This window comes from Oncorhynchus clarkii, chromosome 7, assembly GCF_045791955.1.
Source record: "Oncorhynchus clarkii lewisi isolate Uvic-CL-2024 chromosome 7, UVic_Ocla_1.0, whole genome shotgun sequence".
Taxonomy (NCBI): domain Eukaryota; kingdom Metazoa; phylum Chordata; class Actinopteri; order Salmoniformes; family Salmonidae; genus Oncorhynchus; species Oncorhynchus clarkii.
The window spans coordinates 41,437,862-41,465,412 of NC_092153.1; the positions used below are offsets into that span (position 1 = coordinate 41,437,862).

The 27,551-nt window shown below is 43.6% G+C and overlaps 1 protein-coding gene across 1 annotated transcript; it reads right to left on the reverse strand.

Annotated features, from left to right (window-relative positions):
• Window positions 1-71: 71 nt before the first annotated feature.
• Window positions 72-27,551, reverse strand: LOC139413966 (PR domain zinc finger protein 2-like). The gene is made up of 9 exons (XM_071161854.1): window positions 27,421-27,551; window positions 23,346-23,397; window positions 18,586-18,706; window positions 17,849-17,952; window positions 16,357-16,509; window positions 15,081-15,207; window positions 12,649-12,762; window positions 3,053-7,716; window positions 72-2,834 (listed from the first exon to the last, which is right to left on the reverse strand). Exons 1-9 carry the CDS (start codon window positions 27,549-27,551, stop codon window positions 2,817-2,819), a joined length of 5,484 nt encoding a protein of 1,827 aa, XP_071017955.1. The 3' UTR covers window positions 72-2,816.

A 27,551-nucleotide genomic window follows, 5' to 3' on the forward strand; every position in this document is an offset into this window, starting at 1 on the left:
TATCAGGAATACCGATGCAGGAAGGCAACGGAAATATCATAAATTAGCTTTATAATATATATATATATATATATATATATATATATAGTTCAATTACAGTTTTTTTTTTTCAAACATGCTACAAGCACTTGAGTCATATCCCTCTCCTCTACCTCAGCTGTAAAAGGCAGATGGTCCAGAAGGAACAACAGTGGGGTGAGCATTGTAAACAGGGACAGAATTCCTCTATATAGCACACCATGGGATAGATAGGGACTAATCATAATCAAAAGTACAATACTTTGTCAAAGTATAACATGTAATAGGTCTACATATAGATGACATTGAAGAAGATACACTACCTTCCCAGCCACCCTTGACTGTAGGTACAGAAAAAAAAAACAGCAATCAAATGACCTTACTGCCTGTTTGCAGCTGCAAGGAACATAAGAACTGAAGCAACTTTTCAAGGCCATCCTTATTACTGGAACACAGTGGCTTCTGCTCTCCCCATCTACAGCCATGACTCCAATTATCAAACCTTAAACAAACAAAAAAATAAATCCTAACATCATCATGGTGGAACATTTTTTGGCAATCCTCCACACACGACCACCGCCGCTACATATTTCAGATGAATGCATTTGATTACATCATATGGGTGAAATCAAGTCTGGGGAACTATTCAAAATTGCTCAATCTACAGGGAGTCTTAAACGAGGGCAATATTCCAACGACTATGTTTCACTGACTTTCTGAGGCAACCCAGTTCTCAGTCATATGTAATAGAGATCTCCACATTCCATTCTTCACATTTGAACCCAAATCATTCCAAGGATTCGTAGCGATTCAATCCAAACAGTTTGGCAGATGTTTTTAAAGTGCTTTCAGACAAGACGACTTATAACTATGTATGACACATCAATAAAATGTGAGCCTCTGAGAAATCCACAATGTCAATAAACTGGATAAGAGGCAGTGTCCCCCCGCCCCCCACACACACACACATTTTCAATGTCATCTTCCCCTATCCCTTCCCAGGGAACTAACTGTCAGAGGTATACGGCTGCATTGTTCTAGTTATCCTCTGATAAGCAACATAAGGAAAACATGCCGGAGAGAAAACAGACATCTCAACTTTGAGATCAAGGGGACAACGGTTGTCAGCCCACACATAAGGTGCAAGCCTACCCATACGCACGTTTGAATGCATATATACACACACACACACACACACACACACACACACACACGGGACACGCCGTTTCTGACAAGCCATTTCTACAGTTGAAAACAGTTCCGTTTCATCTTGGCTTCCCGACGAAAATAAAAATCTGCCAATGAAGAGATGTTCCAAAATGTATTCTCAACGGAGCATTGCGTGAAATCAAATATACATATTCATTTGCAAATCATGTGTATTAATCAAAGTAGGCGCAGGACTTAACATGGAGACACGCAGACAAGGGACAGGTCTCTAGTTCAGCTGGATTCAGCACATGCATTAAGAGACGGAGATGTCGGAGGATTCATCAACCACCAAACAATGGAAAAAACGTAGCGAAAAGAAACACCAGACCAGTTTTGTGAACGGATATAAATGATTGCCATTTGCAATATCAGCTTTTAACCGTTACGGAACCCCAATATCAATGTTACGAGTCAAGTTATGACACACAATATATATATATATATATTATATTTATTCATTGTCATTAATAATCTGTTTAATCCTTTCTTTTTTTGTGTTTAAAATCTGCACCCTGTCCCAAGCTCATTTCACAGAGAGTGATGTAGAGAGGTGCGCCTCCCTCTGTTCAGCCAACACAGCATGTGATGTGAAGGGAGTAGAGAACAGAGTTCATGTTGTCCTGTAATGGCGCCAGCACACCTCCTGTCTGTCTGTCTGTCTCTGTCAGTCTGTCTCTGCGTCTGTCTGTCTCTGTGTCTGTGTCGGTCTGTCTCTGTGTCTGTGTCGGTCTGTCTCTGTGTCTGTCTGTCTGTCTCTGTGTCTGTCTGTCTGTCTCTGTGTCGGTCTGTGTCTGTCTGTCTGTCTCTGTGTCGGTCTGTGTCTGTCTCTGTGTCTGTCTGTCTGTCTCTGTGTCGGTCTGTGTCTGTGTCTGTCTGTCTCTGTGTCTGTCTGTCTCTGTGTCTGTCTGTCTCTGTGTCTGTCTGTCTCTGTGTCTGTCTGTCTGTCTCTGTGTCTGTCTGTCTGTGTCTGTCTGTCTCTGTGTCTGTCTGTCTCTGTGTCTGTCTGTCTGTCTCTGTGTCTGTCTGTCTCTGTGTCTGTCTGTCTGTCTCTGTGTCTGTCTGTCTGTCTCTGTGTCTGTCTGTCTGTGTCTGTCTGTCTCTGTGTCTGTCTGTCTCTGTGTCTGTCTGTCTCTGTGTCTGTCTGTCTGTCTCTGTGTCTGTCTGTCTGTCTCTGTGTCTGTCTGTCTGTCTCTGTGTCTGTCTGTCTGTCTGTCTGTCTGTGTCTGTCTGTCTGTCTGTCTGTGTCTGTGTCTGTCTGTGTCTGTCTGTGTCTGTCTCTGTCTGTCTCTGTGTCTGTCTGTCTCTGTGTCTGTCTGTCTCTGTGTCTGTCTGTCTCTGTCTGTCTCTGTGTCTGTCTGTCTCTGTGTCTGTCTGTCTCTGTGTCTGTCTGTCTCTGTGTCTGTCTGTCTCTGTGTCTGTCTGTCTCTGTGTCTGTCTCTGTGTCTGTCTCTGTGTCTGTCTCTGTGTCTGTCTGTCTGTCTGATCCTTGGGAAGGCCAGAGTTTCTCCTCAGAGGCGAGCCAGCACAGCGACATCCTCCTAGCCGGGGACTTGTTAATCCTCCGAATCCACATTTCTCTACCTGGCTCACTTCAGCAAGTACTCCTGGAAGACACGAGACAACAAGTATCAGCTACAGTGATACGTCTTCTCTACCTTGAAGTGCAACACAGAACCTGATTAACAGAACCACCTCGTGTTGAAAGTGCTCTCTAAGGCACAGAATATTGTGTAAAGGTTGATTTAAAAGTAACTTGGTATGAATTAATTAGGTAATACTTCTACATGGGCTGAGACTGGACACTGTTTGAAAGTAACCTTACCTGAGTCTCTTCAGGCTCCTGGCTGGAGAGGTCATCTGTTTTCACCTCCACAGGAGCTGCAGTGTTGGCCATCTGTAGGCTCCGGGTCACCGGCCCGACAGCTCGCTCCCTCGCTCTCAGAGAGAACCGTTCCCCTTCTTTCTTAGGTGGCACCTGAGACTGCTGCTGTGGGGGCGATTTCACCTCCGCTCCCTTCTTGGGTGGCACTTCCTTGCCCATGCGTTGCTTTGTCTGAGCTGCTGGCCGCGGTGCAGAGTCACTGGGACTCTCGGAGGGCAACGGGGTGGGGGGTAACGATTGAACTTTGCCTTTTTTACTTTTCTTGCTGAGAGAAACTGTGGCTGCTGGGAAAGAGGCTGGCCTCTTGGTGCACACCTGTGTGGCAGCCATCTTTCCTTTACCCACCGGTGGTGGGGCCTCAGCCTTCGCAGGGCCAGGTCCAGAGTTGCGTGCCCGAGTTTTGCTAAGCGTTTTGGGAACCGGCTCAGCCGGTTCTGGCTGCTGGATCTCAGAGTCTGTGGTTCTCCGTCGAAGGCTCATGTTTTTGTCTACAGCTGGTGTTGCCTCTGTTGCGGCTCCCTTTTTGGCCTTTTTAGAGACTGGCTTCATGGGACAGCTGCCAGCTATATGTTTACTGAGGCTGGCAGGGTAGGTGAACTCTCGGCTGCAGTGAGGGCATACGTGGACCTCCTGCTCTTGCGGCTCCTCCTGTTTAACCTGGCTAGGGGCCTTGTTAACAGTAGCTGCAGTCTCATTCCTCTGCCCGATGGCCTTCTGAACCAGCTGGCTCTTCTTCTTACCGAGGGAACTCATCTTGGTTTTGCCAAGCGGTTCTTGGTTGAAGTTCAGCCTCTTGGGTTGGCCCATTCTGCGGAAGGCGTTGTGCCCTGCGTTGGCAGCAGAGGCAGGCGACAGAGAGCCGTTCTGGGGCTTCACTATCTGTCTCAGAGGGATGGGGTTCTTCTTGGGAGTGTACCGCCTCTTATCACTGGCGTTGGCACAGGCTAGTATGTGCTTGTGCAGCTCGGGCATGTTGTCGAAACTCTTGCCGCATTTGGTGCAGCGGATGGCAGTGCTGAATGTCTGGGGGATGTTGTGGGTAGTGAAGTTGGTGGCCGAGGCCACAGAGCCTGCAGCAGTGCGGTTGTGGTAGGGGAAGGGGGGTGGCTTGAAACTGGGGTAGTGTTGATTAATGCCCAGGCGTACGTCTGGGCCTTTAGGCTTGCCTCCCTCAGAGGCCATGATCTTTATAGTAGTGTACAGCTCTTCAGTTAGGTCCTCCAGTCCATCCTCCTCATGCTTCCCGTTAGTATCAGGCTCCTCCTTCTTCACATCAGAGACCCCCTGGGAGGAAGCAACTTCAGGAGAGGACTCAGGCCCTGTGGCTACGGTTGAGGAGGGGTTACTCTCCTCTTTGGCCCTGGCTGGGTCTGTGTAGTTCTGTGGCCTGGGCTTGCCGTTCTCCACCGCTGTGTGAGTGCACGGCTGGCTGGGATGCAGGTCCTTCTGGTGCTGCTGGAGGTTGCAGAGGAAGGCGAACTCCTTGGAGCAGACGGAGCAGACAAAGACGCGTCCCACGCCGTGGAGGGCCGTGCGGTGCTCCAACAGAGCAGGGGCGTTCCCGAACAGCTGCACGCAGAACTCACACTTGTAGGGCCACTCAGCGGCGTGCTCTAGGATGTGCCGACTGAGCTCTTTGATGGCACGGAAGGGGTCCTCACATACATTACACACAAAGCTCTTACTGAAGAGCTCTGGCGGCGATCCCTCTTCCTCCTCCGACAACGACGAGGGTTTGTCAGCAGCAGCAGACAGAGGTGAAGACCCTGTGCCACTAGGAGAAAGGACTAAGTCAGCCAGCTGTTCACTGTGCTGGGGATCCCCTTTAATCACAGTGCTAGAGAGAGATGGCGGGGAGACCGCGGGTGGAGCTGGGATAGCCGATATGGCAGCAGGCGAGGTCGATGAGGCAGAGAGGAGGGATTCTGTTACGGATGATAATACAGGGAGTTCAGAGCATTGGGATTTCTCCTGTCCCTCAGTAATAATCGGTTCCAGGTCTTGATTCACTTGGACATCCAGCAAACTTTGGTTCCCAGTCCTAGCAGGTTTCGATTGTGTTGAGGACAGACTCAGAGCGACAGCATCAGATACCAAGGAGGGCTCCGTAGAGGGGCTTGAAATAGCTTCCCTGGTAAGGGGATCTGGATTAGAGTCTATTGGCTTATTGATATGTTCCTCATCTCCATAACTGTTACTTACTGCAGCTAACATTGTCTCTGCTGTGGTAGAGTTCGATATGCAAACTGGCTCGTCCTCACCTTGGTCGATAGATCTGGGGGACATTTTGTGGGAGAGGACAGGGAGAGAGCTGATGAGCGTAGGGCAGTCTGGTGAGGGCATGGTGGGTAGGACAGGGGGAGGTGGCGTTGGAGAGGTCAGGCTGGAGCCGCAAGGGGAGGAGGGGTTCATCGTGACGGGCGTTAGAGAGGGGGGAGAGGGATGGGCTGATTCAGAGGGCAGATTGGAAGAGGGACTGTGAGATGCGGTACCTGTACCACTGCCTGCAGTATACTGAGAATCTGGGCTTCCCAGGGGAGAAGAGCCTTCCTCTTCTGCTGGGTTTAAGCCGGCATACTCGTTCATCAACACCTTCTCTAGCATGCTGGTGTTGGGCTTCTTCTTCTTGGTGGGGGGCTGTGCCGGAGATGGACTTCCCTTAGACTCTGCTGTACTCTTCCGACTCATGCTTAAATCCAGCACTACCTCCCCGGGCGTCTTGTTGAAGCTGTCCCTCCTCTTACTGATGCCGCTGGACAGATCCAAGGGCTGCTGATTACACGAGTTCCCTCCGGTCCGAGAGGCAGACCAGCTGCACCCGTTCTTCCCGCTGGGACTCAGTGTGTCCCTCTCCTCCTTGCTGGACAGACTCCAGGCAGGGGACATGCCCAGGGTCTCCAGATTTGGCACCTTGAGGGTGTACGACGAGACCCCCGTCTCGTTCTTACAGCCGTTTGCTTTCAGCGCAGGGCTGAGCTGTGGAGATGAGGAGGGGGAAGCTGTTCTTCTCTTGAACCTGCCTGAGGCTGCAGGCAGAGACATAACGGAGAGAGGGGGAGCTAATCTGTGCCTCTCTGCTATCAGGGCAATGGCAGGTTTCTGACTGTCTGTCTGAGTCTGGAGGAGCTGTTTGAGCTTAGGAGACAGATAGATCGTTTTCTCCTTTTGAAATGCTAATGAGTCTGAGGACTGAGGGAAGACACTTCCCACCAACAAGGTGGATGAGGAAGACGTGGAGGAGGAAGAGGAGGCGGAAGAGGACCCAGTTTCAGACTCCATTTTAAGACTTGGCATGAGCGGGGGTGTCGACGTTCTCCTTTTCGACATGGGCTGGCCGAGATTCGAGACCTGCCTCACAGCACATGTCCTGGTATCCACTTTGAGAGCCTGACTGATCTGATTGGGGCTGATGACCACTGCGTCGAGACCAAACAGTGCTGCAGAACTGGAGTCCACTTCGATCACCTCACAGCCACTGATTGAACTAGTGGACAGGATCTTGCCGTCGATGTACAGGCTGAGATTCTCCGAGATGTTATTGGCTATGTCGACCAGGTACTCCTCTCGGTCCCCCTCATCCTCAGTGTCTGCACTGGGCACATAGACGAGGGGTGGGCTGACGCTAGGGGACTGTTCAGGCAGATGATGCAGCTGCTGCTGAGATGGGCTCTCCTGCAGCAGCATGCCTTTCCTGCGGACACCCTTGGGCAGTAAGTGGCGCTCGTGGATTCTGCGCTGGTGTCTGCGCATGTTGGTGTGAGTGCCGAAAGCCTTATTACAGTACTTGCAGGGATGAAGCTCCTTTGTCTCACCATTCTCATCCACGATAAACGGCCGGTCACTCTCAGCCGCAGGGTCCTTCCTCACAACCTCAAGGCTCCCCATAGGTCCTCCAGGGACAGGGGAGCCCCTGACAACATAGTGGCCAGAGACAGTGCCACAGTCTGGGCTCGAACCACCAGCCTGCCCCAGAGGAGTGAGTAAAGTAGCAGTCCCAGCTAGTGAGCCAGGCCTTTGGCCTTTGTTTTTTGGCCCGTTCTCATGCCTCCGCTCGTGCCGCCGACGTCCCACCTGCGAGCCGAAGGACTTGCCACAGTAACGGCATTTGAACGTGTGCGTTTGCTGGTTTGCGGTGGCATGGATGTGTGTGTGGCGCTCCAGGCCCTGTTTGGTGGAGAAATGGCGCTCGCAGTGCTGGCAGGGATGGGACTCCTCTCCGTGGGGGTCACCTTCCAGGTCAGGGTCGGGGTCAGGGTCTGCCTCTGGTTCAGCCCTTGGTAGGGATGAGGCAGTCTCAGTGTCATGCTGAAGGCTCCCAGGCCCCTCCTCAACTGGGCTGCTATGGCTTAGTGGCAGATCAGGCTGCTCACTCCTCTCCTCTGGCTCAGCTTCAGTCTCAGACTGAGCACTCTGCTGTGTCAGTGACAGCGGCTGCTGCAGATCCCCTGGGTCTTCCTCTTCATCATCCTCCTCCGCTTCCCCTCTCATTGCTGCTGAGATGAACTGGGCTTGAGAGAGGCCGTTCCTCCCCCTGGGGGAACTCTCCCGAGTCCCCTTGGAAGGCCCTGGTGATTGGGAGAGTCTCTCGTCTTCCTCATTTGGACCTACAACAACAGCAGAACAACAGTTAGTTACATTCATTTAAATGTAAAAAAATGTAATTGAAAAAATGCTTTTAAGATTTTAAGAGAAGAGTATAGCCGAAACGTTTGAAAGACATGAATAACAGGATTTAACTAGCTTATACCTAGGGCTGTTGCGGTGACCGTATTACCGCCACTAACGACTGCAGTAAAATGCCACATGACCTTTGAGTCACGGTAATCTCCTTATGCGCTCAGGTCATGCGTTGGTAGGACCCTAACGACCAGCTGGTCCTAATACCCTGGCACTCACCACTCTATTGTCCCTCTAACCACTCTGACATCAACGCAAATACAACAGAAGATCAAATCAAAACAGTATCATCCTTTTACAACTCAGCATTTCGCTACACTCGCATTAACATCTGCATGTGACAAATAAAATAAAACGGAGTATAAAACAGGGTTGTTGTGGATGTTGTTTCAAAGTCTAACAACAAAATGGACAACTCTCTCTAATTCATAATATAAAAATAAAAGTGAGCCGCACACTCTAGGAGCTCAGATGCAAAGAATTTAATTTACCAACATTGACAGCCAAGCGGTCTTCATCAGGGTACTAATTCATAATACCCATACACATATTAGAGCTTATGCATATTTATTTAACCTTTATTTAACAAGGCAAGTCAGTTAAGAACAAATTCTTATTTTCAATGACGGCCTAGGAACAGTGGGTTAACTGCCTGTTCAGGGGCAGAACGACAGATTTGTACCTTGTCAGCTCGGGGGTTTGAACTTGCAACCTTCCAGTTACTAGTCCAACGCTCTAACCACTAGGTTACCCTGCCGCCCCCAGCTCCTCCCCCCCCAAAAATGAATCAAAATATGATTGAGCTGTTATACAATACATCGCTTACCGCATATTAAGCATGGCAGGAAAAACATGAAACAAAACAGATTTAAGATGTCTTTGGTAGATAATTGGTCTAGCAGCCTATACTCCAAAATGAAATACCTTCTAGTAATCACCTTTGAGTGTGGACTGTATTATTATGCATACTGGATGTACTGGTTACCTTATCCTACGCTCCAAACGTTCTATCCATGAGTCTGGGGGAGAACGTCTAGCCCTAGGCCAGGTATTCCCAAACTGGGATACGCGCAATGCCGTCGAGGGAATTCAAAATATTTTACTTTTCTTCACATTTTCAAACAGTCCATTTATATTTTCTAACTATACTTTTGGGTGAGTTTTCTTTTCTTCCTGAGTCTGAGTAGCCTCATTTCACTGCCAAAAATACAATTAAACCATCTAGTGTTCAGCGAAATAACGACACAATGTCAAATACAGGTAGCCTAGTCAAATACTGAACATCCAATCACATTAACCATTACTCTCTCAGCAGGAATTCCACTAACGGTCGGTATGTAGACAAAAATAGCTGCAGCTCATGTTAGTATCTGTGCTGATGGCGCAAAAGCCATGACAGGGAGACATAGTGGAGTGGTAACGCGCGGGCAAGCAGTTTCTCCCGACGCCACTTGGGTACACCGCAGCATCCACCGAGAGGCTCTTGGTAATGCTTTTACAACATACAGAAGTGCGCTGGTTATCAAGGGGCAAAGTATTGACACGTTTTTTTTACGAACTTAGTGTTCTTTACTGATCATCATTTTCACTTGCCTGACCGCTGGCATGATGACGAGTTTCTCACACGACTGGACTATCTGGGTGATGTTTTTTCTTGCCAGAATGATCTTAATCTAGGATTACAGGGACTCTCCGCAACTACATTCAATGTGCGGAACAAAATTGAGAAGTTGGACCTGATTAAGAAGTTGGAGCTCTTCTCCGTCTTCATTAGCAAGGACAACACACAGGTCTTTCCATCATTGTATGATTTTGTGTGTACAAATGAACTCAAGCTTACGGACAATGTCAAATGTGATATAACGAAGCACCTGTATGAGCAGGTACTTTCCCAAAATGGATGAAACAAACAACTGGATTCGTTATCCCTTTCATGCCCTGCCTCCAGTCCACTTACCAATAACTGAACAAGAAAGCCTCATCGAAATTGCAACAAGCGGTTCTGTGAAAATGTAATCTAATCAGAAGCAACTGACAGATGGATTGGGGTGCGCTCAGACTATCCTGCCTTGGCAAATCGCGCTGTTAAGACACCGATGCCCTTTGCAACCACGTACCTATGTGAGAGTGGATTCTCGGCCCACGCTAGCATGAAAACTAAATACAGGCAGACTGTGTGGGAAATCATTTAAGAGTGAGACTCTCTCCAATACAACATTGCAGAGTTATGTGCATCCTTTAAGGCACACCCTTCTCATTAACCTGTGGTGAGTTATTCCATTTTTGATGAACGAAAGGTTTTATATGTAAGATGGTTAAATAAAGAGCAAAATTACTGATTATTATTATTATTATTATTATATGTGCCCTGGTCCTATAAGAGCTCTTTGTCACTTCAAACGAGCCGGGTTGTGACAAAAACGTACTAATTTGTATGTTTAATAAATGTATCGTATAGTGTGTGTGTGTGTGGCAGGCTTACAATGATGGCAAAAAACAACATTTGAGAGTGCGCTGACCCTGGTGCTAGAGGGGGTACGCAGCTGGAGGTTGAATGTTTGAAGGGGTACAGGACTACAAAAAGTTTGGGAACCACAGCCACCCTAGGCGATGCTGTTGGTTAACTGATTGTGCAGGGCTGCTTACAGTGAATACCTATACGATTTTGAATAGCCTAGTCATTTTTTATATTTTCAAAATGAATAGGATGATATTACCTTTAGCTCCAGAATCTCACCACCATGCGTTTCCATCTCCTCCCCTGTGTCCTTTATTCCTTTCTGCAGCGTGCAGACTGGTTACCAACAGTTTAGTGAAATATGTTTTGTTATCGAAAACATGGTTACTAACCAATGTTCCCCAACAGATTTGACTTGTTCTCCCAAATTAAGCACTGGGTAGGTGGTGCAGGAACAGAGTTGGAGAGCCCATGGCATTCAGAGTGCGGCTGTCGCGCAGGGAGAGCATGCTCCTCAAACAGTGGTTGATGTGTGGAGGGAAATAAGTCTTCTTATGTTTATCCCTCAGCTGCTCATATTAAGCACATGCTCAGCTATAAAACCAAAGTAGCCTACCAGGCATCATTGAAAAACGGACTGGCGGGAAAGTGCGAGGCCACCATTCCCTATTTGAGTGCATAGAGATGCCATGTCTTTTTTCCCCCTGTTCCTGCCCATTTGATCAAAAGGCCATTCTAAATCGAAACTAATTTGACATATCAGTAAATTCAAGATTCAATTCTGAATTGTCTGATGGGTGAAAATATGTTCACTTGAGAGAACAGCGTGTGCAGCCTGATGCAAGGAACAGAGCGCAAGCTTTTTTTCCAGACTTTCTCTTATCATCAATAGCCTATAGTTGCATCATGCAGCCCATATACGTTTTGATTTCTAAGACATTCTAAGGTTTGTATCATTCGCAAGTAAAGTTCCCAAGTAACTCTAAACCGAGCATATACCTGTTTACCTGTTTCAAATTATCACTTTTTACACTCAACATAGCCACATGCACTCTTGCTCCAGAATGGGAAAAATATCCTTTTAGGTAAGATCAATTATATTATTTTTACTATAAAATCATATAAAATAAAATAATGGCATGGGACTTATTTATTTATCCTTTATTTTACCAGGTAAGTTGACTGAGAACACGTTCTCATTTCCAGCAACAACCTGGGGGATAGTTACAGGGGAGAGGAGGGGGATGAATGAGCCAATTGTATACTGGGGATTATTAGGTGACCGTGATGGTTTGAGGGCCAGATTGGGAATTTAGCCAGGACACCGGGGTTAACACTCCTACTCTTACGATAAGTGCCATGGGATCTTTAATGACCTCAGAGAGTCAGGACACCCGTTTAACGTCCCATCCGAAAGATGGCACCCTACACAGGGCAGTGTCCCCAATCACTGCCCTGGGGCATTGGGATATTTTTTTAGACCAGAGGAAAGAGTGCCTCCTACTGGCCCTCCAACACCACTTCCAAGCATATCATTTCAGCTAAATGAACAAGCCAACTGCCAGGACATGGAGCATAGCCAGATAACATAGTTGGCCAATTCATATTCTGTTATTCTAAAATAGATTTTATTCATGTCATAATGTTTCTTTAGGCCAGAAATAAACAATGTATTTATTGTGATGGTGTGTATTAATTTTATTATTTATATATATATATATGTTTTTACCCCATTTTCACCCCAATTTTGTGGTATCCAATTGGTATTTAGTATTTTCTCAACGCTGCAACTCCCGTGCGGACTCGGGAGAGGCGAAGGTCAAAAGCCGTGCGTCCTCTGAAACCCGACCCAACCAAGCCGCACTGCTTCTTGACACAATGCCCACTTTAACCCGGAAGCCAGCCGCACCAATGTGTCGGAGGAAACACCGTGTACCTGGCGACCGTGTCAGCGTACACTGCGCCCGGCCCGCCACAGGAGTCGCTAGTGCGCGATGGGACAAGGACATCCCTGCCGGCCAAACCCTCCCCAAACCCAGACAACGCTGGGCCAATTGTGCGCCGTACCATGGGTCAGCCGGCTGCGACAGAGCCTGGACTCAAACCCAGAATCTCTAGTGGCACAGCTAGCACTGCAATGCAGTGTCTTAGACCACCGCGCCACTAGGGAGACCATCAACTTTTTACATATAGCAGTTCCAAAGGTGCACATCAGCGGCTTGAACGCAGCTGGGATGCGTGGAGATGCTAAACTTGTTTGTGTTAATTAACAGTCAATTACCGTGAGACCGGCATGTCAATAATTGGCTGACAAAATGTCATGACCGCCATAGCCCTACTTACAACCTCAACTGACTCCCCAAATTAAACAAATATCCATAATAATGGGAGAACTACTAACCTTCCTCTGTGTCCCACATCTCTTTGACAATAGGTTTGGTTACGCCTGTTTGCTTGGGCCCACGGAATGCACCCAAACCAGCCTGTCTTGCTCCCTCCAACAGCTTTCTTCTGGCTAAGGGGGAAAGCACACATCAACCAACAAACATTAGCTAAACTCAAATAAACCATTTCACACCAAAGCAATACTGGTAAGTTGTGGAGTTTAATTATTTCAAAATGTTGACATTGGACTACTTCTATGTAAGTAAATCCACTATTAGAAAAGGAGATGTACTAATTCTCTTTCACACCTCAACTCACAACTGTGCTGCGTATTGGTTGGCACGTAAAACCACGTGCAATTACAAACTCATAACATTAAAATGTGGAAAGCAAAGCAAGATTTGACTGCTGAACAGGATCTGAAAAATGTAGGTCAAGTACCACGTGAGCTTATGTAAAAATGTTCTTTGAATATTGACAATGTTTTGTTTTTTTACAAGCTGCTGCAGGTTAAAAAAGTATGTTATAAGTCCAATACATTAAAATAAAACGACCGGACAAAATTACTTTTAGCAGCCTTGATGCCCTCATTCTGAATATTTCAAGAATAAAACACTTGTCTTGGCTACATAATGAACACACAAATGTGAAGTGAATTATGGAATGGCTCATCATTGTGGTATTTATGGCCCTAGGCAGGAGACCATTTTAAGTTTTAATCTCAGCCTGCCTCAAAAGACTGGGCTAGCACCCAGTCATCACTGGAGTTGCTGTGACAAGTAGGTAATCTGGTATGGTCTACAAAGCCTGATTCATGCCACAGAAACACATGCTACAGCTCAGTCATCTGACAAGCATGGTCAAATGCATTCTGCAAAATATAAAACAGTGCCACTCAAATGGGTTTCAAGTCAGAAAATGTAACAAGTTTGAGTGCTTGGAAACAAGTATTGAAATGTTGCTAGCATTTAGGCTTTCTGCCTGAAGTACCCACTTATTGTTGGGCATTTGATACAGATATGCTAATATCGTTTAGCATAGAGGGATTGCAGATGAATGACAAGCAGGCTCAATCTCAATATTACACAACTCAGAATGTTGAGACTTCTAACATATCACTGAGTCAATAAATCATACTGCAAATTCAAAAACAGACAAGGGTTGCATGCATAAGCCTACACCACATATAGACAGACGTACAGTAGTGAATGTGGATATACCACCAACACTAACATTTTCCTTCATATTGAAAAATAAACACTAGTCCAATTACATGTAGAAAGAATTCTCAAATTCTACGGATTTCATTCTAGCAGCTAGCCTAAATCAAAAGATAATTTTGGAAAATGCAACTCAATCTGAAGGTTTGAGAAAGGAAGGGTGGGACTTCAGAGCTTGTGCAACTGCATTCATCCAGGGCCTAGTCTGCACTACCTCAACTTTGCATTGGTTTTGGCTGAATAGCTAGCTACCCTCCCTAGGCCAAATGAAAATAGAGTTCACACTTACCTGGGGAAATTAACAAAATATCTAACCGTTCAGCTAAGTAGTCTTGGCTACATCGAAAAACTCAAACAAAGTGTGTTTATTTTCAGGGCAGGCATATATTCCTTGCGATGGTACAGCCAAAATTGATAACTTATCCAGCTAGCTAACAGTGAGTAGCTGGCTAGATGTAGCTTCCGTTAAGGGTTTACAACACATGTATGACACATACCTTAAGTTATCTACCCTGGCTACTTTTCCCCCATTATCACAACGGCCTTGTTTTGATCAGTTAGCCATTTGCTGAACAAAAAGCCAGCGCTTGCCATCTTCCCTGCACGGGTTGTCTGGCACGTCCGGGCTTGATTTAGCCTGCTAGCTACCTGAACTGGATTGACAGGTCCGATCGAAACAAACAGATCAGACTATGAAATCCATAACCTGCAAGCCTTGTAACAGAACTAACTAGCTGGGTACCTTTTAAATATAGGTAAGTATCTAATGTAATCAACCGATCAGATAACGTGGCTCGCAACTGAGTTGTAAATCTGGAAAGGACGCGTCATATAAAACGACATGATGAGTTAGCTAGCTAACTTATTATTCTGATTTATTTAGCTGACTAGCTAATGGTGACAGTGACGTACTGCCTGTGTTGTTACATAACAGCTACCAATTTAGCTGAAATCACACTCTTTATACGAATTAACAGTAGTATAAAAGTATCTAACTTTTTGAGACTGAAAGTTTGGAAGGAAAAAAATGGACTGCATCAAAACCTCGCTACAGTTAGCTAAGCTAGCTAGCATGCTATCAATAATTAAACTTTGAAATGGCATAAATACCATTTTCTTCGACTGCTGCTAACCACTGCGAACTACCGTATCGAAAAGGTTGCTGAATAATCTCCTGCAAAATGTATGACAGGATTTGTTTTATTGTAGGGGTGTACGTACGCCTTACCTCGCTTTGCCCTGGGTGAATTTTTCTTGCTCAGACTGCTGCCTCTTTCTTCCTCTAGTGCAGCTGTTATCTCAGGGTTGTCTTCCCCATTGTACCACACCAGCAGCTCATCCCCTGGCCCAATTGGCTGTTACAAGGAAAGAGGAGAGTGGGAGCCAATCAGAGACATGTTTGCTAAAAGACAGGACGAAATATTTGGGCCCCTGTCGTGTCTGTCAAGTCAGAGTCCAACAACAGGAATGTTAGGTCTTGACATTTTGGTAGCTACGGTAGTTGGGTGGCAAACGGTATTTTAAAATGTAAAATGTCATTCTTTTTATGTAAATTATTTATTAGCCTACCCAAGTATACCAGAGACAACATGTAAAATTGGCATTAATTATAGAAAGAGGTACATACAATGATAAACATAGCAAAGACCAAAACGTTGTAATTCTCTCATTTGGCTTCAAAGCAGAAATCAGCTGATGAAACACAAACAACGCTTTCCCCACCCCTGTTTTCAGTAAAAAGCTGAGGGTTGGGGCAGGACAATTTTAACCACTGTCAAATTCATAGACAGAGCTATGGATGCAAGGACTAACCATCAATGACAACAATTATCATTTTAACCATGTTTTGAGGCTATATAGTGTTTGTTGACATTTACTTTATTTACAAACATTGGATCACAACAAACTTCCATTTTAGATTCTGATGGGTTACGACAGCTGAACTAAGCTAATGGGGCATTTATAAGTTATGTACCTATTGATTCTTTAAGAATATATCAGTCATTTGTTAGTCCAAAAATGGATGTAGCAACCGATTGCCCCTTTAATAAGAATCTAAATAGCCAATACTCTAGATTCACATTAGAGCTGGGACGATAAACCGAAAATCTGACCATACAGATAGATCACTTATCGCAGGCATTTTGCTGATATCGTTCATTACAATAAGTAGCCCATACTAGAGAAATGTTAAGTTTGAAATGAAATAAGTTTGCTTATTTGGGTGATAGTTAATGGGACAATTGATGGCTAGAACCATCAAAACTAGTAGTAGTAGTTTAAATGAAGAAAAAAAATAAAACTATGGTGCACATTAATTATTATAAACATGTTCTATTCATCGTTATTGCATCAATTCAAGTCATTTATCCAAATATGGATTTTTGTCCATATTGCCCAGCTATAATTCACATGCCTAAATAGCAAACCACCCCATCACTCTGCTTTAGTGATCAACTGAATGAGAATAACCTTTTACCAGTGAGACTAAAAGTCTAACTTACCCGTAACACTTTGTAGTAAATGGCTCGGTTTATCTCTATGGGGAAAAGGTTCTGTTCCTGAGTGGAGTTAGCCCAGTTTACATACCGTTGCCAGTTCCCCTTCCTGGGGTCTGTGGCATCCACACACATCCAGCCCCTCGCTGGAAAATACACCTACAGAGGACATCTTGGTTATCTAGCCAATATTCTTTAACATTTATGTATGAAAATGGATAACAGCATATAAAATAATAGGGAGGGTGTCCTGTGCCTGTAATGTGTACAACCTACAGTGCCAGTCAAAAGTTTGAACACCTACTCATTCAAGGGTTGTTCTTTATTTTTCTATTTTATACATTGTAGAATAATAGTAAAGACATCAAAACTATGAAATAGCACATATGGAATCATGTAGTAACCAAAAAAAGTGTTAAATTAAAATATGTTTTATATTTGAGACTCTTCAAAGTAGCCACCTTTTGCCTTGATGACAGCTTTGCACAGTTTTGGCATTCTCTCAACCACCTTCATGAGGAATGCTTTTCCAACAGTCTTGAAGGAGTTCCCACATGCTGAGCACTTGTTGGCTGCTTTTCCTTCACTCTGTGGTTCAATTCATCCCAAACCATCTCAACTGGGTTGAGTTCGGGTGATTGTAGAGGCCAGGTCATCTGATGCAGCCCTCCATCACTCTCCTTCTTGGTCAATTAGCCCTAACACAGCCTGGAGGTGTGTTTTGGGTCATTGTCCTGTTGAAAAACTGATCATTGTCCCACTAAGCACAAACCAGACGGGATGGCGTATTGCTGCAGAATGCTGTGGTAGCCATGCTAGTTAAGTGTGCCTTGAATTATAAATAAATCACTGACAGCATCACCAGAAAAGCAACCCCACATCATCACACCTTTCCTTTCCTGTGGTGGTCCTCATGAGATCCAGTTTCATCATAGCGCTTGATGGTTTTTGCAACTGCACTTGAAGAAACTTTCAAAGTTCTTGAATTTTTCCAGAATGACTGACCATGTCTTAAAGCAATGATCGACTGTCATTTCTCTTTGCTTATTTGAGCTGTTCTTGCCATAATATGGATTTGGTCGTTTACCAAATAGGGCTATCTTCTGTATACCACCCCTACCTTGTCAAAACACAACTGAGTGGCTCAAACGCATTAAGGAAAGAAATTCCACAAATTAACTTTTAACAAGGCATTCCAGGTGAAGCTGGTTGAGAGAATGCCAAGAGTGTGCAAAGCTGTCATCATCAAGGCAACGGGTGGCTACTTTGAAGAATATCAAATATATTTTGATTTGTTTAACACTTTTTTGGTTACTACATGATTCCATAGGTGTTATTTCATAGTTTTGATGTCTTCACTATTATTCTACAATGTAGAAAATAGTAAAAATAAAGACAAATCTTGGAATGAGTAGGTGTGTCCAAACTTTTGACTGGTACTGTGGATGTGTGTTAATAAGGTTGATCTGAGGCTATCGCTCTATTCTCTGCTGCTCACCTCCCACATGTATACATTGCTGGACACCTGGGACCGCTTTTTCTTCTCTCCTACAAAAGGGCCGAACCTCTTGCCTTTAGGAATCGACCTAGAGGCCCAGACACCTGGGGAAAAGAGTGTAATGAAATTCAAAATTTCACCATGCAATAGAGAGAATCTTTCAGTTTCTAAAAATGTGTTAAAATGCTCTGATTCTCTGAGGCATGCCAGGACAGGCTGGAGGTGTTTTAATAATGTACTCTGCTTCCACTACCTTATCTAGTTCATCCTCTCCCTTGTGATCACTTGTTGTTACTATATGGTCATCAGTATCATGAGCTCCACTCGTCCTAGGGTCCTAGGGCCCTGTGTTTTGATTGATCATTTAACCTGGATTTAAACCTTTATTTAAAAAGCCTTTTCATCAAACGTTCCCCTTTTATTTTTATGTCAGATGGTCCAACACCATCCTCAGACAATTGCTTTCATTTTTGGTGTAATTATCATTTCTGGAAAATACTTAAAATGAAGGTTAAAATCCAGGTTATGTGACATGATCAACCAAAACACAGGGCCCTAGACCACACCAGCGAACACCACAGAATCAGAAACCACACAACCACTCACTGCTTATCGTAAGATACACTGCTGCTATTGGAATTTTATCACAAACAAACAATCACTTGGATCACTTTTCTACGAAACTGAAAAGTAATGTGATGTTAGAACAAACCCAAAGTAGCTAATTTTCAACTCACCAATTCGACTTTGATCAACAGCAGAGGGGCTTAGTCTCAGGCCATCGGGCAAGCTCTTCCACACATGATGTGGAATGTCAGCAAGCGTTTCCATTGTCCCTCCAGGAACAGCCATGGTCACCTAGAATATTACACATCCTCATGTCTCAAACAGACCAACACCCTGAGCAAAATATTTTTAAAAAACGTCACACCGGGAACACTAAAACTCATGTACAGAATGAGCATAAATGTATTGGCTTCTTTAACCTACTCAGGTAAGACTCCACATGGACACTTTCGGCAGGCTGGGCTCACATGGGATCTAAAGGGGAGGCAGCACAGGGGACATGGTAGGATAACAGCATTGAGGCTTACTGCCAATGCCACATGCTGGCAGAGTCACTGTACTAATTATCAAGGGGATAGCTATCATTACTACTCAACTATAATTATGTGTGCATGACACTAAAATGTAAAGATGAACTGCCCCTGTATTAACAACAAAAGGTTGCAGTATATGATCTGCCAATACCACACACATTTCAACAAACTTGAGGAGACATATCCTTTTGTAAGAAGTTGTATTTGTTTCTCATGACTGTCCTAGCTGTCACTGGTTCCAAATAACACACTCTCCTTTATGTAGGCTATCGACCAGCTGTGACATGGTTTTCTTCATCGGTGACAAAGTCCTACACAAAGCAGATAACATGTCGGCCAATTGTTTGAAGCTTGCAGACATGCATATATTTGAGATTATAGGATGAATTCAGTGTAATAACTATTTTTTTGTAATAGAGATGAGTTTATATAGCCTGGAATAGTGATCAACTCAAATAAATTAATCCCATCTCCAAGATGCAAGATAATTTGCAGTCTTCAGTAGGCTATATATAGGCTGCACCTCATGTAGAATATAGGGTAGGCTATGAGGAATTCATTTTAAAAACAGATTCCACTGATGATAATTTTAATGAAAAGAGACTGTGGCCTATTGCCCATCAGATAAACGATTATTTATCCAGAACATTCCTAGGCTGTTCACAAATCAGTTAGACCTACAAGAAATATAAAGACGAACAATTTAAGGGCTGATGGTTAAAAAACGCATACAGGCCTGTATTGTTATCTACATTGTTATCATCGAATACATTTAGACTTAGTTTGTATTGAAAGGTTTGAATTAAGAGATCAAACTACCCTTACCATAAGATAAAATAATGGATATAAGGGAAGTTTCCACGTTTTCTTAGTTCATAAATAAAACAAATCAGGATATGCCATAGCCTGAAGTACAATTAGGCATGATTTATTTTAATTTTATAACGGCTATTTGCAATTGGAAACAAAAAAGTTCTGCTGCTAAAAATATAGCCTTTTAATTTAACCGTATATATTGCTTTAGCCTACTTATATGCTAGAATGGCCCAATAAAGCCTAGATTTACCACAAAATCTTAACAAAAGGGATTTTTTAAAAATTGCCTACATCATGTGCTTGGAGTTGTATTCCGAGATTAGATATATCAAGCAAGTGTTCCATTGTTACAAACAAATAGATACAGAGGATATCACATTTTTTCTTTCAGATTGTGTAATGCGCTTGACCGAAAATTTGCGCGAGATGTCGTGCATCCTGGTCAAATAATATGACAAAAATGTTTTTTATTGTTACCCTTGTATTGCATCGACCACTCGCAGGGTAGGCTATTCCAAGTCGATGCAACCATCGACAAGGCGTTTCTGGTTTTCCAATGTAGGCCTGTGTCGTCAACAGGTTTGATTGGGATACATATTTGTGGACTTACCGGTTTTATTTTGATCAGCAATGTGATTTTTGTCTACCTGCTTTCAATCTGCTGAAAATGGCGGATGGAGGCTTGAATCGAAACGTTATCCAATAACTATTCGTTCGGTTCGTAGTTGGGAGAGGCAGGCAAGCGCCTCGTGCAACCATCGAGGGGCAATGTTAAATTCGGCCCTTAAAATATTTTTATTCAATGACTTTGGAAAATGGACAACAGACGTCTCTTGAATTTTTAAAAATTAAATATGAATAATTGTTTAAAAAAATGTACGCCCCCAAGTCACTAAGTAGCCTAACCTCAAGTGCCAAAGTGTTTGCATAATAATGCCTTACATCATAATTCAAAGGCATATCTAATGGCATTTAGGCTAGATATTACCAGAGATTGATAAATCACATTACATTTTTTAGTGGAACTGTTACATCAGGCAAATAACATTAATTAATAGAGTTGTTGGTGTCAAAAACATTTCCACATTATTTTTTAAAACATATTAGGTCAGTAAGGCCTTTCCTTTCATTTATTACACTCATTGTGTGGAAATGTAAGTTTTATTTTGTATTTATGTGCTGGAGTATTAGGGCTACTCTGTACTTGAAAAGAAAGCAGGGTATACTATCACAGAAAAGCAGGATATACTATCACAGAAAATCAGAAGAAGAGATTGCAGAGATAGCTTTTTTGCTCTACCCAACTCCCAAACACACACACACACCTGGGAACCCTGACAAGCCTGCGGTGCAGCACCCCTAGAGCTGTTTTAAGGGTCAAGTGCCTTGCTCAAGGGCACAGTGGCATAATATGGCACCTAGGATACTGATGCCGGCTCACTCCCCAAGAGATTTTCCCTTCGGACTATGAATGGAAGTACTCTTAAATACACCATCACATTGATTTAATCGCATGGTATCTTATCCAGTTTGTTTTTTACTTTAAGATAATGAAATGCAGTACATATGAAACTGGCTACTGCTTCGGGGAAAACATTTGTTGTCAAAGTTATGTTTCAAACATGTTAGTGGCCACCAGAGGAGGCTGTGTTCCCATGTAATGTAGGTGATGACAGCCGAAACTCCCTTTCCATCTACCAACAGTAGTGCTCTATTGCACACTGTCATTGCAATAAATATTTACAAAGTCACAAGCCTATCAAGAGTATCCAGTTCATAATCCATGGTGAGTTGTCAACCTGTGCATTAAGTATCTCTCATTCATGTTTTTGGCAAACAGATGTAATCATTCATTAGCAAACCCCTGGCATTGTTAAAGGGCAGCTGAACTCAAGAAACAACTTCTCAGGATGAAAACGAACTATGTTGCATCAATATTAGTCAGAAACTTTTATTCTAGTGTAACGTATGACTACAAAGTGTAAATAGCATCATATTTTGGTCATAAAGTTAGTATCTTCCAGAACGGAGATTTGCAAGATTTATGGAAGCTGTTAAGTTCCTAGAGCTAGTGGATATTTGAGGGTTGGGTTTTGATTTCAATCATGACCACTTTCCCGGATGGTAACGCCTAGGAAGAATAGTTTTGCACGGAGAAACAGCTGCACTGATATCCAATCATACAGAACCTATCTATAGACAGTGAGATAGACCTACACACATTGGAGACTTTTATCTCCCTCACCAACTTCAAACATCTGCTATCTGAGCAGCTAAACGATCGCTGCAGCTGTACATAGTCTATCGGTAAATAGCCCACCCAATTTTACCTACCTCATCCCCATACTGTTTATATTTATTTACTTTTCTGCTCTTTTGCACACCAATATCTCTACCTGTACATGACCATCTGATAATTTATCACTCCAGTGTTAATCTGCAAAATTGTAATTATTCGCCTACCTCCTCATGCCCTTTGCACACAATGTATATAGACTCTCTTTTTTTTTCTACTGTGTTATTGACTTGTTAATTGTTTACTCCATGTGTAACTCTATGCTTTATCTTGGCCAGGTCGCAGTTGCAAATGAGAACTTGTTCTCAACTAGCCTACCTGGTTAAATAAAGGTGAAATAAAAAAAAATAAAAAAAATAATGCAGCGCCTCAGACTTGTTTACATAAGACAACACGTCACCAATGTTCTGTTCAAAGAACACTGGCTCCTAAACCCTTTATCGAGTGGTCACTTGCTGATGTGTCTGCAACTGTCTTGGGCAAAATGAGAGCTGAGACGGTGCACACTTGCACCCCCTATATGAAAAAAGATTGCAGTTAGAGTGCAGCATAACTGCAGTATGCTGCAAATACAGCGTCCAAAATAACACCTTTTTTTTTTTACTGCAGTAATTTTGCAGTGTAACTTCAGTCAGAGTGCAATAAACTGCAGTTGATCTGCAATTACTGTGTCCAAAATACCACAGTCGACTGCAGTTACTGCACTCATAATGCAGTTTCAAAACTGCAATCTTTTTTCAACTGCCACTTGTCAATATTCAAATATTCAAAACCCATTCGCGAGCATCTTGTGTCCCGACGGAAACTTGTTTTTGCAACATGATTCGCTATTGTTACGAATTCCCAGCCTAGTGACTCCCAGGACATCATCTTACAGCCCTCTCTCAGAGACACAAACTATGTAACTCCAACTACCGCAGTAGACACCCCCACCGTGAAGCACTTTTGGACATCAGATCGACAGTTACTAACCTTGATTTCGACTTCAAACTCAGCTGTTTCCTTTCTCACACCCGACCCTATTGCTTTGTCTCAAGCTTTTGCGCACCTGATATCGAATACCTCTTGGTAAGCTTCAGACCTTTTTATCTTCCAAGATAGTTCTCACCTGTAATTGTCATGGCTGTCTACTACACCATGGTGTCCCACAGAGCCCAAACAGGCTACTTTACACACTGCCCACCTGCGGTCCAGAGGAGTGTGGCTCCAGGGCATCCAGTGGACTACCATCATTTGAATTATGCCCTCTCTCTGGAGCCTATGCCATCGGCCACCACCACCGCACCTGCTCTCCTCCCTGACCCAGGCCACCTGGGCCCTCTTGGCCCACCTTGGCACTGAACGAAAAGGGTCAATATCAGGGGATATCTGTATCTATATACTGTATTTTCTGGATATCTGAGATTTTATTAGAGATAAGAAGTAGACATGCCCCAAATATGCATGTCTTTAATTTCATATACGAAGCTAGGATATAATCAGTAATGGAACAGTTTCTACATGCATCCAATCTGGACCTCAGAAATATCCCTGCTACCATATACAGTGAATTCAGAAAGTATTCAGAACCTTTCCCTTTCTCCACATTTTTCCTTTCCCTTTTTCAACATTACAGCCTTATTCTAAAATTGATAAAATCATATATTTTTTATCATCAATCTACACACAATACCCCATAATGACAAAGCGAAAACATGTTTTTAGAAATGTTTGCAAATGTATTAAAAACAGACACCTTATTTACATAGATATTCAGACCTTTTGCTATGAGACTCTAAATTGAGCTCAGGTGCATCCTGTTTCCATTGATCATCCTTGAGATGTTTCTACAACTTGATTGGAGTCCACCTGTGGTAAATTCAATTGATTGACCATGATTTGCTAAGGCACACACCTGTCGATATAAGGTCCCACAGTTGACAGTGCATGTCAGAGTAAAAACCAAACCATGAGGTCGAAGGAATTGTCCGTAGAGCCCCAAGGCAGAATTGTGTCGAGACACAGATCTGGGGAAGTGTAAAATAATTCTGCACCATTGAAGGTCCCCAAGAAAACAGTGGCCTCCATCAGTCTTAAATGGAAGAAGTTTGAAACCACCAAGACTCTTCCTAGAGCTGGCCGCCCCGGCCAAACTGAGCAATCAGGGGAGAAGGGCCTTGGTCAGGGAGGAGATGGGAGAACCTTCCAGAAGAACAACTATCTCTGCAGCACTACACCAATCAGGCCTCTATGGTAGTGGCCATAAGGAAGACATTGCTCAGTAAAAGGAACATGACAGCCCACTTGGAGTTTGCCAAAAGGCACCTAAAGACTCTCAGACCATGAGAAACAAGATTCTCTGGTCTGATGAAACCAAGATTGAACTATTTGACCTGAATGCCAAGCGTCACGTCTGGAAACCTGGCACCATCCCTACGTTGAAGCATGGTGGTGGCAGCATCATACTGTGGGGATGTTTTTCAGTGGCAGGGACTGGGAGACTAGTCAGGATGAACTGAGCAAAGTACAGAGAGATACTTGATGAAAACCTTCTCCAGACCACACGGGACCTCATACTGGGGTGAAGGTTCACCTTCCAACAGGACAATAACCCTAAGCATATAGCCAAGACAATGCAGGTGTGGTTTCGGGACAAGTCTCTGAATGTCCTTGAGTGTCCCAGGCAGAGCCTGGGCTTGAACCCAATCAAACATCTTTGGAGAGACCTGGAAATAGCTGTGCAACAACACTCCCCATCCAACCTGACAGAGCTTGAGAGGACCTGCAGAGAATAATTAACTCCCCAAATGCAGGTGTGCCAAGCTTGTAGAGTCATACCCAAGAAGACTCGAGGTTGTAATCGCTGCCAAAGGTGCTTCAACAAAGTATTGAGTAAAGGGACTGAATACTTATCTAAATGTGATATTTTATTTAATTTTTTATTAGCAAACTTTTCTAAAAACCTGTTTTTGCTTTGTCATTTTTGGGAATTGTGTGTAGATTTAATCCATTTTAGAATAAGGCTGTGACCTAACAAAATGTGTAAAAAGTCAAGGGGTCTGAACACTGTCCGAAGTCACTGTATATGAGCATTGCTCATCTTCACAGAGGGAATACAGTCGACATGGGTGTCTTGATAGAGGTCAGCTGGTGAACCTACAGTAGTACATAAAACAAATGAAAAGCACTCCTGGTGTTACAATATAATTTGTTCAGGTCACCTACACCATCAGGGCACTTAAGTGTTTGGTTGTTTAATTCATTCAGGTGTTTTAGTGTCATTTAAAGATAAACTCTATTGTTGGGCTGGAACAATCAATAGTCAACACAACAGTTCGTCCTATCCCATTGAGGCCTTTGTCCTATGTCCATACATTTTCCCTCCATTATATGAATATATGAGAATCACTGGAGTTTTTTGGACAATAATGTCCTCCAGGCAATATGGACATCATATTGTACATCTCCCCTTTTCATGGTCATGGCTAGAAAGGATCCAACGTTTGTCAAATTAACGTAATATGTGACATTTCATAGAAGATTAGGATAATTAACGCAGCAGGTTAGGAGAATTAAAGTATCAGGTTAGGAGAAATAGGTTAAGGTTAGGAATAGGGTTAGGGTTAGCTAAAATGCAAAAATATATATTTGGGCATTAACTTGACAAAAGCTGGATCCCTTTTAGATTCTGCTAATGTCTCCAGTCATATAAAGTGTAGTAGAATTGCATTAAGTGTTTATCAAAGGTCACATTTTTCTTGTGCAAATGGAAGAAAAATTTCTGATATAGCCTATAAACCTATGTCACTACACGCTTATTAATAGCCTTAATTATCACTATCCAATCTACTCAATCATATCAGGAATAGTAGTTTTAAATTAGTCTGCGATGATAGAGGCATCCAATCCTTTGTTATAAAGGTGCATTTTTATGGTAAAAATGTGCTTCCTGAAAACTTGAAACTCAGTTTTTGAGGCAATAAATAGGCCATAGTGGCAAAATTTTTACAGTATGGCAAATTAAACACTGGGGTGATAGATGTGCAGAAGATGAGTGTGCAAGTAGCGGTATTGGGGTGCAAATGAGCAAAATAAAAAAATAACAATATGGTGATGAGGTAGTTGGATGGGCTATTTACAGTTTGGCTGTGAACAGGTGCAGTGATCTGTGAGCTGCTCTGACAGCTGGTGCTTAAAGCTAGTGAGGGAGATATGAGTCTCCAGCTTCAGTGATTTTTGCAGTTCATTCCAATCATTGGCAGCAGAGAACTGGAAGGAAAGGCGGCCGAAGGAGGAATTGGCTTTGGGGGTGACCAGTGAGATATACCTGCTGGAGTGCTGCTATGGTGACCAGTGAGCTGAGATAAGGCGGGGAATTACCTAGCAACGACTTATAGATGACCTGGAGCCAGTGGGTTTGGTGACGAGCATGAAGCGAGGGCAAGTGGTGGGTGGTATATGAGGCTTTGGTGACAAAACGGATGGCACCGTGATAGCAAATTGGATGCAGTCTGAGTAGAGTGTTGGAGGCTATTTTGTAAATGACATCGCCGAAGTCAAGGATCGGTAGGATAGTCCGTTTTACAAGGTTATGTTTAGCAGCATGAGTGAAGGATGCTTTGTTGCGAAATAGGAAGCCGATCCTAGATTTAAGGGGGTGTACTGGGGGTGTTGGGGGTGTACTGTCACGTCCTGACCTTAGTTCCTTTTTTATGTTTGCTGTTTTGTCAAGGAGTGTTTCTGTTTTTTGTTGGGATTACCACTGTACAGCGTATTTACCAGTTAGTACATTGTTGGAGTGTTTTACGCCTGTGTTCTGCGTCACCGGTTCGTGTGCTGTTACTATAGGGAGAATAAAGCGGTTTCTCGAATCCTCTGCTCTCTGCGCCTGACTCTACACCCATCACTCTTCAAGCGTTACAGTAGCTAACTACTGTAGCTAACATCTGTAGCTAGCCAGTAAACAAGCAACACTAAAGGGATTGCAAGTGGGTTAGCATAACTCTAGCCCAAAAAAATATGCTGGCTAGCATTTCTGAAACACGTTCCACACATGCTAGGAATGTACAGTATTTCCTCCAACGTTATAATGAAAAGGTGCCTCTCGGTCCCAAAACACACATTTTCTGGACACTTGTGGGAGGAGTGTGTTGTGTTCATCGCTGATTGTCTAGTATAACATCCACGATTCGTATCATCGATTGGACAGTATATTTTGTTTATCGGAAATGACTAGGTGATTTGGTGGCTCTATTTCCGTTGTATTTTGAGATGCTACTCATTGAGATAAAACCTCAGCTTCAACTGAAGACAAATGTTTGTTGAAAAACATAACATTTGGCAAACGAGGATGGCTGAAAGTGTTTCTACAATATCCCTACCTCCACAGGAGCAGTTCTTGATTCAAAGGGCCATTCTTCTCCACTGTCTCGGCACTGAGGGCCTGCTCATCTTCCAAACGCTCGGGGAAGCACACACATATGATGCAGCTGTTGATCTTTTGGATGTACAT

Excerpts from the sequence above, each read along its gene's own strand:
- LOC139413966 (XM_071161854.1), bottom strand. The coding sequence starts at position 27,551 with ATGTACATCCAAAAGATCAACAGCTGCATCATATGTGTGTGCTTCCCC. Across the intron at positions 18,707-23,345 it reads TGGGTCAGGGAGGAGAGCAG|GTGACCATGGCTGTTCCTGG; the intron begins GTGCGGTGGTGG and ends GTAATATTCTAG. Across the intron at positions 17,953-18,585 it reads TGTTGATCAAAGTCGAATTG|GTGTCTGGGCCTCTAGGTCG; the intron begins GTGAGTTGAAAA and ends TCTTTTCCCCAG.